This window comes from Scatophagus argus, chromosome 6, assembly GCF_020382885.2.
Source record: "Scatophagus argus isolate fScaArg1 chromosome 6, fScaArg1.pri, whole genome shotgun sequence".
Classification (NCBI taxonomy): domain Eukaryota; kingdom Metazoa; phylum Chordata; class Actinopteri; family Scatophagidae; genus Scatophagus; species Scatophagus argus.
In genome coordinates this window covers 7,030,063-7,043,144 of record NC_058498.1, presented here as the reverse complement: position 1 = coordinate 7,043,144, position 13,082 = coordinate 7,030,063, and the positions used below count along the sequence as shown (strand labels likewise).

Sequence of the window (13,082 nt, the reverse complement as noted above, 5' to 3'; positions counted from 1 at the left end):
TAAACATAAACATAACATCCTAGTTATCTGAATGTGGAAACATAAAAGTAAAACGTAACATAAAATTCATACTGCAAATGAATAACCCCTCGGGTTGTCTTCTAAATTTTAACAAGGACACCAACGACAATGCCACGTTAGGTGATGAAAACGCTCCACCAAAACTGAGCGATTTCAACATGTTTATGAAGCAGGCCACAGGAAGTTTAGAACAGGCCACAGCAGAGTTAAAAGAGGCAGGTAGAGTGCAAAAAGGGAGGGCAGGAAAGGCAGTGAAAAAGGCAGAAAGGTTTTTGGCAGACTGTCAATGTTTTCTGGGAGAGGTGAAGTCCTCCATCCAATTACTGTCCTCTGCACAACCGATACATCAAATGCCAGTTAAGACCTTGACTCCCCCAGAGACACAGCGACCAGAACAAACAGATAAGGCGACTCCTCAACCAGATGTGGTGCCTGACTGAACAACTCCCACATTCATTTTACCAGTGCAGGTGCCAACATGGCCACACAGATGGACACTAAACAAGACCATGACTGTGCAGCAGAAACTAACAAAGAAATGCAGCCACACTACAACAAGAACCAACTGAAGAAGAAGAATCGCTTCATTGGCAGTATATATACATTTTTACATACACACACTTAATTTGTGTTTTGCATTTAACCCATCCTTAGTTGAACATACATGCAACACCCAGCAAACTACATGCAGTGTAACACACAGGAGCAGTGGGCTGCCACTGTCAGACGCCCAGGGAGCACACTGGGGGTTAAGTGCCTTGCTCAAGGGCACATCAGCCAGCTAACGGAAGGGGGGAGCATTTTTCACATTAACCACTCCACCACACCCTACCCCTAATTTTTCCTACCCGTCCAGTGGGCGAATCGAACCGGTGATCCCTCCGACGCTCAAATGACTCTCTGTTGTGACGGACATAGTCATCACTCACCAACTGGTGCACTAGTAACGTTATATACTGTGGTAGAAGAAACATCCACTGGCCTTGAGACAAGACAAGCCCACATAATACCTCAACATGCGTCAGCACAAATGGCAGAGTTGGTGGCTATTACTGAAGCATGTAAATTAGCAAAAGACCAAACTGTGACTACACACTGACTCCGTCTATACAGTACCTATACAGGACCTATGTGTATAGAACATCAAAGAGCTGCAAGAAGCAGCTGCCCCGTCAGAAAAACAGGTGTGGAAAGAAAAAGGAGCCACAACGGATGATAAAGGGCTCTCAACTGACGAGACCCTCCGAAAAGACTCCACTATGGAGACTAGACTGTAGTATTCTGTAGCACTGTAACTGTATTGGTTCAACATGCAGGTGAAACCTTTCCACTGGTCTCCTTCTCTGAGCCTGGAGGAGGAGGAGACTGAAGCTTACAAGGATGCTGACGAAGATGAAGACTGCTGTTTGTATTCCTGAATCCCTGTAGATACACTGATTTCGCTAAGAGTTATCACATACTCTCATATAGCATCACACACACGTAGAGGCGTGAGACTGACAGGTTTCTCTCCCGGGAAAGAGGTTCTGTTCCCAGTACCATGATGGCCACTCCTGATATGAAATGTTTAGCTCATGCTTTTGACATTATGATTGTTTCATTTAATCAACATTGTTGTGTTTACCATTTCCACACACCTGTGCAATGAAGAACTGCTTGCTGCCAGTAACTGCAAGGCAAACAGCTTCCACACACTGGCATACATATAGGATGCACAACGCAATGAAGACACGCTTACATATCCACTATACGATTATGAGATTTTATTTGTGTTGATGTAATAGAATTATATCAAAAAGAGGGGTACCTACCTACAGTGAAGCTCCCCTTTTGACATAATTTTATTATGTTAATCAAATACAGGTGGCAGCGTTATTTCTGTACTGTATCTCAACTCTGTGCAACAGCTACCTCAACAGGCCTCCAATGATACAACCAGGTGTACACTTTAGATTTGTTATTTTTCTACTTAGACTTGTATTTTCTTATTGAACTCACATAACCTCCTGTGTGTCCTTGGACGTACCCACAAGATCCTCTCTAATCTTTCTAGGTCTGTTACAGTAGATGCATGCTTCAATAACAATATCCACACATGTTTGATATCACATTTCAGGAAGTGCACGTGAACGGTGATTGGCCCGTTCACCTCAGAGATAACTGGCCAATGACCCTCGGTTACGAGTAAGTCCAACCTCTGTACTAGGCAGACCCAGCCCAAGAAGATAAATGTAAAATACAACCGAATATCCGGGCTCCTTCTGACTGAGATCCTACGAGAGCTCTGTCACTCCGAGCCCAGCGCTGACATACTCAACCCGTCACCTAAATAAATTCTACTTCTGTGAACTGAAGATCTCTCTGGTTTGTTCTTGGGCTTCCAATTAAAGAATCGGGCTAACACTGACCAAAAAGACGGGGCTTGTATCATCCCAAAACAGCCGAATGCTTTCACCTTGGCTTTTTATTAAAGAGATGGATGTGCGTACTGCAGGTGGGATAGTGTTGTTCATTGACAGCGGCTTTTTTCAGACAGCTTTTGTTGAAACTCTACTCCTGTCACAGAAAGGTGAGCTGCCAGTCAGTACACACACACACACACAAGCAGCTAAGCACCTGCCCACCACTGCTATCGGGCTAGTATGTCAGCTGTATGCAAACAGAGCTTGTCCATTTGTCCATAAACCACTGATGATTATGGGGCTCAACAGACTTTGACAGTGATGGCAGTCATTAGAAGCTTGTTGAATATTTGAAAGAGCAAATATGAGCACTCGAAGCTCTCGGCAATGGACGGATACTTTACCGCAGCAGCATTTTACCCGTTTAGCATGTTATATTTACTTTTGCAACAGCTCTAATATTTACCGATGACTTTGAAAACTGAAGGCTCCATCAACAAAATGTAACATAAAGCAGCTTCTAACTGTCGTCACGACAGAGACAACCCGGTCCTAAATAACAACACACTTCCAGGACATGCCCTCTTCTTCTCTGACCACAGTCAAGTCTTCTTCTGTGGTCTCATGGCTTTCACATTGGATGGAAGAAAGCACGTCGCAGAGGTAGAGCAAAAGCCACAGGCATCGTCTCCCATGTTTCCACTCATTAATCAAGTACTGGAAGTGTTGGCAGAGAACTACAACATTCGCTGCTCGCACAACTTTCATCCATTTCCTCCCTAAAAATAAATGCAACTAACACTTGATGAGGGGGAATTTTGCATTCTGGTGGAGACAGAAAACAAACTGCTCCTGTATTGTCGGGAAAAATTATAAAAGCAAGGCATGAAGTTAAAGTAATGTAATGTAATGTAATTCTAAAAAAGAAAAAAAAAGCTCTTATAGCTCTGGACACTTTTAAGGACACAATGCACCAAATCTCAAAGCAGAAAAATTCCTAAGGAGTAAGTCTGGTGATCTCCAAGAACAAAACTAAAACTAACCATGAATTGATGCTAATAACAAAGAATCCCAGTAAACAAGAAGGCTGCACCTCTCTTCGTTGCTTTGAACACAGGCACTTTGATGTATTTTTAGTCCCACATACAACATCCTGCTGCTGTAAATAAATTTCTACAGCACCAAATGTTGAGTTTAGTCACCAACACAGCATACATTATTCACTCCAATTTTAGTATTTGTTTCCCGAAAGTGACAGTCAGTGCACAACATTTATATTCGTTTTTAAAGAAAAACAAAATTGCATATTTTTGACCTGGTAAGATTGATGTGTTCAGTGGTGACAAACAACAAATAAATTTTGTGTTTCACAGCTCACATAAAAGTAAACATATTGCCACAAGAGCTGATGGAGAAGCAACAGTCAAATCATATTACATGAATGTTTCATTGTATGGGAGCACACACCTCAGACTGGCAGGTAGAACAAAATAAAATGTGCATCATCAGAGAGCGACCACAGCGACAAGTCTTTCCTCACTCTTCACTTGATGACAGAACCACACTTGTGCAGGTTCCTGATTGATCAAGCAGTGGCGTATCTGGCACCTGCAGATGTCGAGTCATGATGAGAAAACTAATAACACATTACGTGAGAGCTGCAAACCCGCCGACAGCCTTCTTCAAGTGTCTCCGAGCACCATAATGTATTCCTTAAGCCTTCAGTGAATGAAAATCCTTCATGTCTGATATATGCAAACCCCCTCTTCTCTCCCCTCTTGGCGATCTCTTTTTCATCAATTAAGTTGACCGTTTTGGTCACGCGCGACGGCGTCCGTTAGCATGACAATGAGGGGGATGATGGCAGAGCAGAAGAGAGGAAAGGAGGGGGTGTACGGGGAGGTGTAAAGTCTCTACAACTTTCTCATGAAGACTGAGACATTTGAAGACCACTGAGAGCTGCGGGGGATCTGCTGAAATTTGTTAAGGGGGATGGCAAGCAGCAGGGAAATTATCATCTTATCTCAGTAAATCAGATGCCAGCATTGCTGTGTGGAGTGTCAAGGATCCCCGGTTCCCTCCCGTCCTCAAACTGTTCATCATGACGGTGTTCAGGGCCATTAAACTTTATGAGCTTTAAAAACAGGTGTGCTGATCTTCCTTTGTCAAAGCAAAACAAATTTCAATGCACAAGTTCAGACAAGGGTCGACTCTTTCAGCACTGTTCAACGGATTAGGCATTAGAGACTTGCATATTTATTCATTAACTGCTATTCTAACTAACTAAACATTTTGCTTAATTGATTTAGAAAACTGTACCTTCAGTGTAGATTGAAAAAATCTGCACTAAAGATTGACCATTGAAAAAATATCCAGTTTTGAAATTCTAGATGAACCAATCCTGAACTTCATAACTGGATATTTTTTCAAAGTGTCACATGTCCAAACTGCATAAAATTCGACACTGCCCATCATTCAGTCATCGGCAATACAGCTGCTAAATATAAACCAGATGGGGCAAACATTTCTCAAGATATTCAGGGGACATACAAACAGACAGACAGACAGACAGTCAGACATACATTCCTTGCTTTACAGTTAGATATCTTTCTAAAATACACCTATACGTTCAGATGTAGTTTGATGAAAGAACGTTTCCGACAAACAGTTTGAAAGAAAGGCCAACAAGGCGCCAACTCTGACTTGTCTTTATTGCTAAATAAATAAATAAATAAAGTAAAGGTAAGAATGATGCGTCTCAGGTGAGGCGAGGACATTCTGCCAATGACGCAAAAGGTTTTTAAAGCTTCACTATATGGACGTGTAGAACAGAACGAGAACCGTAAATCATTCCTAACACTTTATGCTGCTACTGTATGTTTGGCACACAGTATTTTAGATAACTGGTCAAAAGTTATTTTTTGTTGAACATAACCGTGAGGCAACTGACACAGTTTTCAACCTTAATCACTTGCATGCATGTGTGTGTGCGCCGTTGTGTCTGTGTGAAACCTGTGTGTTCTATGCATTTCCAGACTCATCTTCCCCTCTGGCTTGCATGAATCAAATTGCAGGCAGCGGGAAAACCTGGGTTCAACTAAACTCTGCATGCAGGGCCCGCTTCACAGCTGCATGGCTACAGTTAATAAAAGATCTTGTGCATGTGTGCCTTAAATGTGCTGTCATCCACAAAACGTCAGGAGTGAAGGACTAGAGGGAAATGAGGCTCCTCTCCGCTGGAGGCTCCTCATAAACAAAACAAACATTTTATCTACCAAAACAGGTTCTCAGTGAGCACTGCTGGTTCTAGGCTAAAACCGTGACAGCCGTGACACCAAAACCAGATTGGCTTTCAAATAGATTGCATAACAGACAATTGACGGCTGTCTGTTTCAATCAGGCATCAACATGAACCCCTCCTGCACCTGACTGGATGAACACAGGACTCACTGATCTGTGTGCAGTCTTTGCTTCCAGTTTTCAGACCAGAAAAATATGATTTAGAAACATCCCATTTCTCTGAAAATACCCACCAGTATCAGTTTTTTGAAAAATTTGAGGCACAAAAAGCCATGTAGAAATTAAACAAGACAAATGCAACAAGTGGTGCTGAGAGTACAAAAAGAACACACTGAGAGAGGAGATCAAAATGAGCTAACAGGTTGCATGTCTCTTCTTAGTCATCCTAAGAAAATAAAGGTAGAATAGTCCAGAAAACCGGTGCGACCTGTTCATTAATTTGATCCTTAAGGACAGTACGTGCAGCAGGAAATAAGCTGACTGGAGCACAGACGCTGGTAATGCTCACTGATTTAACCAGCGTTTTCTGTTGTGTTTCAAATCATTCATGATGATGATGAGACAATGTTTTGTCACTGCTGTATCCTAATGATGCACCCTACAATGTGATCCACACCCTCAAGCATTCCTAATGAAAAAAGCTGCCTTTTCTAGACCTCTGTTTTCTAATTAGTTTATTTTCTTCCAGTTTCAACATATGTGTGGCCAGGAAAGTGAAGTGTTGCTCAGCTTGGCACGGGCCTTATCATACAGTACTCCTTTCTCTGGCATGTGTCTAGAGTGGTGCCTTTAGTTCTGGCCATTTGTCAGATCTGCCTTTACAGTGTGTCTGAGACAGGATCCAGTCTCTGAGCACATTCCTGCTCTGTAATACAGCCCGTCAGTCATTTGAAACTACAGTACCGAGCAGAACGGAGCAGAACTGACCAGAACAAAAGAGAAAAGACAAGGCAGCAAAAGCTGGAATTGTGCTTCTCTGGACTGTTCACACTGCCTCCAATTTGTTTAAATGACTTCAAATCTGACTGAACATCAGACATTTGAATTTCTGCACAAGATAAAAACATTTATGGGAGCAAAAAATGTCGTGTTTTGCATTTAGCTTCTTCAGATTAGTTCTCTTAAGCTTCTCATTGCCTGCAGAAACAGAGAACAATTTGCTACTTAAAACAACACATTTTAACTGAATAAAAATTACTTCTATAGAATATAATTTAGGTGTTTATAATTAATAACATATTTAACAAGACAGTTTGTATATTAAAGCATTGAGAACGAACAGAAATTCTGCAGTTGTGCAATATAAAAACTAAAAATATCTAGTTTTGAAATTTGCACCACTTTTTATTTTCACTGCTGGTTTTGGACACATTTCATTTCAACTGTATTTTCTGTCAGGCATCTCCCTAAATACCTAAAAACTTTTTTATTCTTTTATTTTATTCTGATGTTTTTATCAGTGAACAAGTTTCCATAGGGACAAAAAAAATGGAAAAAGTGAAATGAAATTTACTTTATATGTGACATCAATTTAGACTGCTGCAAATGGATCACTCAAACACAGACTGCACATGATCCACTGCTGTAAACCACACAGTGTGGTCGCAGTTTATCACCGAGCCATCCCGCCGGCCGACTGACCCGTCTGTCAGCACCGCGGTGAGATAAGCTGACTCAAAGAAACTTTTTCTGCTGACTGGGCAGGTTGAGCAGAACAACAGTCCCACAGCAGAGAGGTGTCAATAACATCAGGAGCAGGTAGCAACACACTGTCATCACATGTGGCTCTGGACGCATCTGCTGCATCAGCTGCGTCTCCAAAATTCACTTCTGGCAGTCAAAGTGTTTTATTTTGGCTGCTGTGTTTTCAGAGGAGGAATACTCCACATGGATAATTTGTGAAATTTTAAAGCTGTGGTACTTAGAATGATATTATCAAGATTGTCAAGAATTTCCTGGAACCCAGTGATGCACTGAATTTAATTCTTAAAATCAAGCCAACTAATCACATGTAGCAAAATCACCTGACGCTGAATGCATCCTATTCCCCTTGTTACACTCCCTTCTTTGTTCTTCTTCTCACACCAGAACATGAACACAAATGTAGTGACTTTCACATCGATCCATCTTGGCTCGTAATCTCGCCTGGCACAGAACAAATCCACAAGGAACGACCGAGAGAGAACAAAAAAGGGCGGAAGAAGGGAACGGAGGAGGTGGGGGAGGAGGAGGGACGAAGTGAGAGGCAAGAGACAAGCAGAAAAAAAGAAGTTTCACACTGTGCGTTTACGGCACTTCACCCCGAGAGAAAACAGCATCACTCAAAGTGATTGGGGGGGTAACAACGCTGGCATCATTAAACTGAGAGGCAGGCAATAATAAAAACCCACAGGGCGTTGTTTGTGTGTGTTTTTGTGCACTCTTGTACTCTTGTATCTGCGGGCAAAGAAGTTGTTTCTGAGTAGAGAGAGATAATACTGCACGCTGCACAGCCTCACAGCAGAACAGCTTGCTGATCTTTATTGTGGGTCTTTGAAATAGTTCATTTAAATCCCCTTGGATAGCAGGAAGACTCATAACAACTCTTCATAGTCTATTCACCACTGCAGAGAGAGAGCGGGAACACACAGCCTGTACTGAGAGAAGATATGGGATTATTATTAAAAACCCTTCTACAGGTCGCCTTATCCTGAATCCGAACATTTTCAGCTATGTGGCGTTAATTTCCACCAGCTAAAATCCCACTAGAATTAAGCTACTATTCGCGGCGAAGGAGTCCAGGGGCGTCTCAACTGAAAGGGAATCGAGTTAAATCCTTTGTTCGATTATTTAAAGCAACGTGATCCTTTAAACAAATCTGAGTTCATGTGGAAGAGTAAGCGTCACGATCACGGCATCCCAGTTCCATGCTAACATGTTGTGTGTCCGCACTGGAAAAGTGATTAAAAACAGTACAGTCAAAATTGTCAGAGTGCCGCCAAAAAAACCCAAAACAAAACAAAAACAAAATACTTTCATTTCTGATTGTGCCACTGTTGTTGTCGGTCAAGTTTATTTTGTTTCGCACTGCGATACAGAAATTAGCTACTCACAGTTGTAAAAAAAAAAAAAAAAAGCTAAAGTTGCAGTTTGACATCTGAAGGCATTTCCTGTTAGCAAAAATGTTTAAGAATGATGAGATCTTGCAGCACTCATAATTTAAGTTACTGGGGGGAAAAAAAAAAAGACCAAACAGCACAGGGTCAGATTAACCTGCTGGGGAGCCCCAAGGACAAATTTGATCTGTGGGTCTCATGAATATACTACTTTTGTCTTAGATGTAACTCGTCACCCTGATAAGAAGACGGTTTCTCCAACCGTAGGAAACAGCCATCAATGGGCACAACACGGGGCTCATCTGAACAAAGATGTGGGTGGTGATTCAGAGGTATGAAATCAGGCTAACAGCCGTACAGCCCTTATTACGTCAGTTAATACTGTGCTTTGGCCGCTCCTACTCTCATATGTCCAGGAAATCAAATTATAGCAAACTAATTACCACAAAGTAAACTTGGGGCCTTTGGAGCCTTTAAGAGTCTGCCTGCTTTTTGAGTTGGTAATCCATTCCTGACGAGAATCAGGAAGTATGACAGCCTGCTGAAAAACTCCTTTATCACACACCACGAAAACAACTCATAACTCATGAAGAAATTTGATTGTGCTGCATAAAAACTTTCTGACAATCAAACAATCTAAATTCCAAGAATAGCTGAGCAGCAGCAACCCTTAAATTCTATTCCTAAGAATTAATGGCCCCTCAATTTACTAAGGGTGTACTTAATTATAGCTGATGGTCTCCCCCCTGTGGGCCCTGAGCGCAGCTCTTATATAGTTAATGGGAGAGGACAGCGTGCTATGAGGAGGCTTTGTGAGTGGCTGTGAATGTTCTCGAGCCAAACAAGACGAAGCTCTGTGTGTGTGACTTGTTCCCAAGCGGCTGTGCTGTCTAATTAACTGAAGGGCTGATTTGTACTACACAGCTCTTGGTGTCTGAAAGCAGGCTGGATGGGAAACACAGCTATGACTATGTAAACACAACACGCAGGCACGCAAATAACACAGGAGCATCAGCTTCCATCCATCTATTTCCTATACCGCTTAGCCGTGCAGGGTCGTGGGCGGGGTGCTGGAGCCTATCCCAGCTGACAGTGGGGAAGGGGAGGCCGGGTACACCCATGATCACCAAATGATCAAATGCTGCATGACCCGTCTGTCGTGTCTGCCTGACTGCTTGCTTGCTTCCTTCCCTACCAGTTCGCTTTCATTTTCTCACCTGCTAGTCAGCTACTTTGCCCACAGCACAAAGACTGCAATATCCACAGATCATAAATAAACAGGCAAAAAAAAGAAAAACAAACAAAGAAGTTAGTGCATGACTGTGCAAATACACTAACAATTACTAAGCTCAGAATATTATTCATGCATATCCACAGACCGAGAGTTTGGAGCATGACTGTCTTGTTTAATATTTTGGTCTTTAGTTATAACCACCTTCGCATATTTTAATGAGTTTCATTTCTGGATTATAGGAACACAAAGCGGACCAACAAATGCAGACCTGGGAGATCACTTGATGTGACCTTCACAGATGGACAGTCAATCTACATGAAACCACTGTGTGTCAGGTACAAACAGCTGGATACAGGATCAATAAGGGGAAAAAAATACCTACAGGGTTTCTTTGTCCTTCCTCAATCACATTTCCACACCTGAATTTGCCTCATTTTAGTTCAGCTGCTAAAATATTACTAAGGGCTCTTCTTAGTCTGATGAAGCAAGGAAGAAGAAGAAGAAGAAGGAGGAGGAGAAGTAGGACACACCTGAAATAGATGTAGCAGGTGTGCTGGGACGGAGCAGAGAAGAGGAAGTGAGGATGGAGCAGAAAATGAGGAAGAGAAAGAGACCTTGTAGCAGCTGACAAAGTCACTCGGTGGTGAGTGTGGTGTTGGGGGAATTAAAGAGAGATTTTCCTCCTCTGCTTCACACATCTGTGGAAAGCTGCTAATGAGGCCATTAATTACTGCACAGATTAGGCTAAATAATGCCATAATTAACTAGTATTGCTATGCTGACTTAGAAGTTTATTAGGTACACTTGTAAGATCTAAAGCATTCTAACACAATATAATAAATCTTAACCCCGTGAGGCTCTCACGGGTCAACTTTTTTGCTGTCACGGCATTAGAGAGGGCGTCGATTCAACTCTGTGGTAGTTTGAAGTGATACAGTTAGCATTGGTGATGGACTGGACAATCTTCTGCTGAAATGTGTTGGACATCTGAAGAGACACACTGAAACACCTGGTGCCACAATCAGGTTTCTGTCAAATTATGTTTTTGGGGTTTTTTTTGTTATTCTTGTGTTTACGAAATTTTCACTTCACACGGACGAACAGACACCACAAATGTAGAGCCTCTGATTGGTCGACAAGTCACTAACACAGTCTCTAATTGGTCGAGACCAATGATAACCCAAGGTCATCACGGGATTCACAGAGGAAGGTTAACAAGCATGCTAGAAACAACAATAACTGTTTTCAATGCAGAAACACGGATGAATAATCACAAAAGATATTAATTTTCAAATCGATCAAGTTTTCTGAGGGAGATACGATCGCATTGGAGCCAACTGGTTTTGAGAAGCTAACTAAGTGAGCCACTCTAACTTATACTGTAAATTTACAACCACACTGAATACTTACTGCTACCTTTTTCCTCTCACACCACCATTATTCTGCCACTCTCTCACACCCTCAGCCACATTCACTGCGCACACACACACACACACACACACACACACACACACACACACACACATACATACATACATACATACATACATACATACACACACACACACACACACACACACACACACACACACACACACATACATACACATTACACAAATGAAAACAAATGACTCAGCGGTCAATTTCTGGTTTGAACACATCTTTAGGGTTGTTTACTTCTACTTTGATCAGATATTTCACAACCTAATTAAAGACATTTTTGCAACTTCGGACTTAGAAATTTACATTTATTAACACTACAGAAAGTGACATCATCTCTGCATGCAATCATAATCTGAGTGAGATTTTTTTTTTTCCTGAGTGGCAGAAAATAAACTGAGGTCTGACCGCTAAATCGATCTCTATTATCTGCAAGTGAGTGGAGGAGGAAGACAGCAAACGCTTCCTGCTTCCAGCTTTCAGCTTCGCCTGCTTGTCTGAGAATATAAATTAAAGGCTGAGTGACTCAAGGCTGAGATTCAGTTACATTAGGTGAATAATTATTATGTGGCAGTTGAAGTTCGAGGTATAAAAGCCTGATCTATGCAACTATCATGGACATGTGTCCTTTTGCATAATATCCACCATTATATTGACTCATTCATTTAGAGGCATTATCAAAACACTTACCCAGAAGTTGTTCTGAAAGACGGCCATCTTCGCTCAGAGATTCACAGCAACCTGTACAGGGGATGGAGAAAATAAAAAGCAGAGCTAAATTAGGAGAGAAGGTGACATTAAATCTGCCAGACTTCCATTTCCTCCACATCACAGTCTAAGTGCTTGCAAGAATAACCTGGATGATGCCTTTTGGGATTACTTGTCACAGTCTGTAAAATGTTTACATTGAGACGGCTCACTCTCTCTCAATAAACTGCAGTTTGAAAGTCCGTCTGCACACTTTTTCTGGAAAGTCCTGACTTTATAGAAACTCCAGAGACACCTTCAGTGTAGGAAGGAAACTGTTGAGGGAGAACAGAGGAGAGCTTAACAAACGACTTCAAAAGGATAAATGGGGAGGATGGAGGGAGCTGAGGAAGGAAGCAGGGAGGAGGAGGAGTGACAGGAGAGATGGGGGAGGAGAGTGAGGGAACACAGGGGAGAGGAGATAAATCATTAAAGGGAAGGAGGCAGGAAAGACGGCAGCAGCCACTGAGGATATGATCATATCATGTGAAAGCTGCAGTCACACGATCACAAGCTGCTGTTGACCGGCTCACATCTGAGGCCACGCTGTTCATACCTGCTGACTGAGCAGCACGACTCATATTAGTGAGTGGCGGCTTTTGTTTATCCGCCGGTCGAAAACTACTAAATAACGGTGGAACAGACGGCGATTATGTGCTATTTGAGTGGTGTGCAAGAAACATCGGAGCAATAACCACAGAAAAAAAGGATATGAAAAATAATTTTCAAAGAACCAGTTTGACATTTTCAGAAATACTGGCTTTCTTGCCAGGGGTTAAATGAAAAGACTAAAAACACTAAGTAAATATGAGTAGTTTAACTGAGCACATAGAGTGGAAAGAC

The 13,082-nt window shown here is 42.0% G+C and overlaps 1 protein-coding gene across 3 annotated transcripts in view; it reads right to left on the bottom strand.

Moving 5' to 3' along the window:
* The window catches only part of fcho1 (FCH and mu domain containing endocytic adaptor 1), a 56,955-nt gene that overhangs the window by 32,939 nt on the left and 10,934 nt on the right, over positions 1–13,082 (bottom strand). For all 3 annotated transcript variants that reach the window (XM_046391202.1, XM_046391205.1, XM_046391204.1), the window contains exon 2: positions 12,183–12,233. In XM_046391202.1, coding sequence (XP_046247158.1) covers positions 12,183–12,209 — 27 coding nt within the window. In that variant the 5' untranslated portion in view covers positions 12,210–12,233. The remainder of the gene's footprint in view (positions 1–12,182; positions 12,234–13,082) is intronic.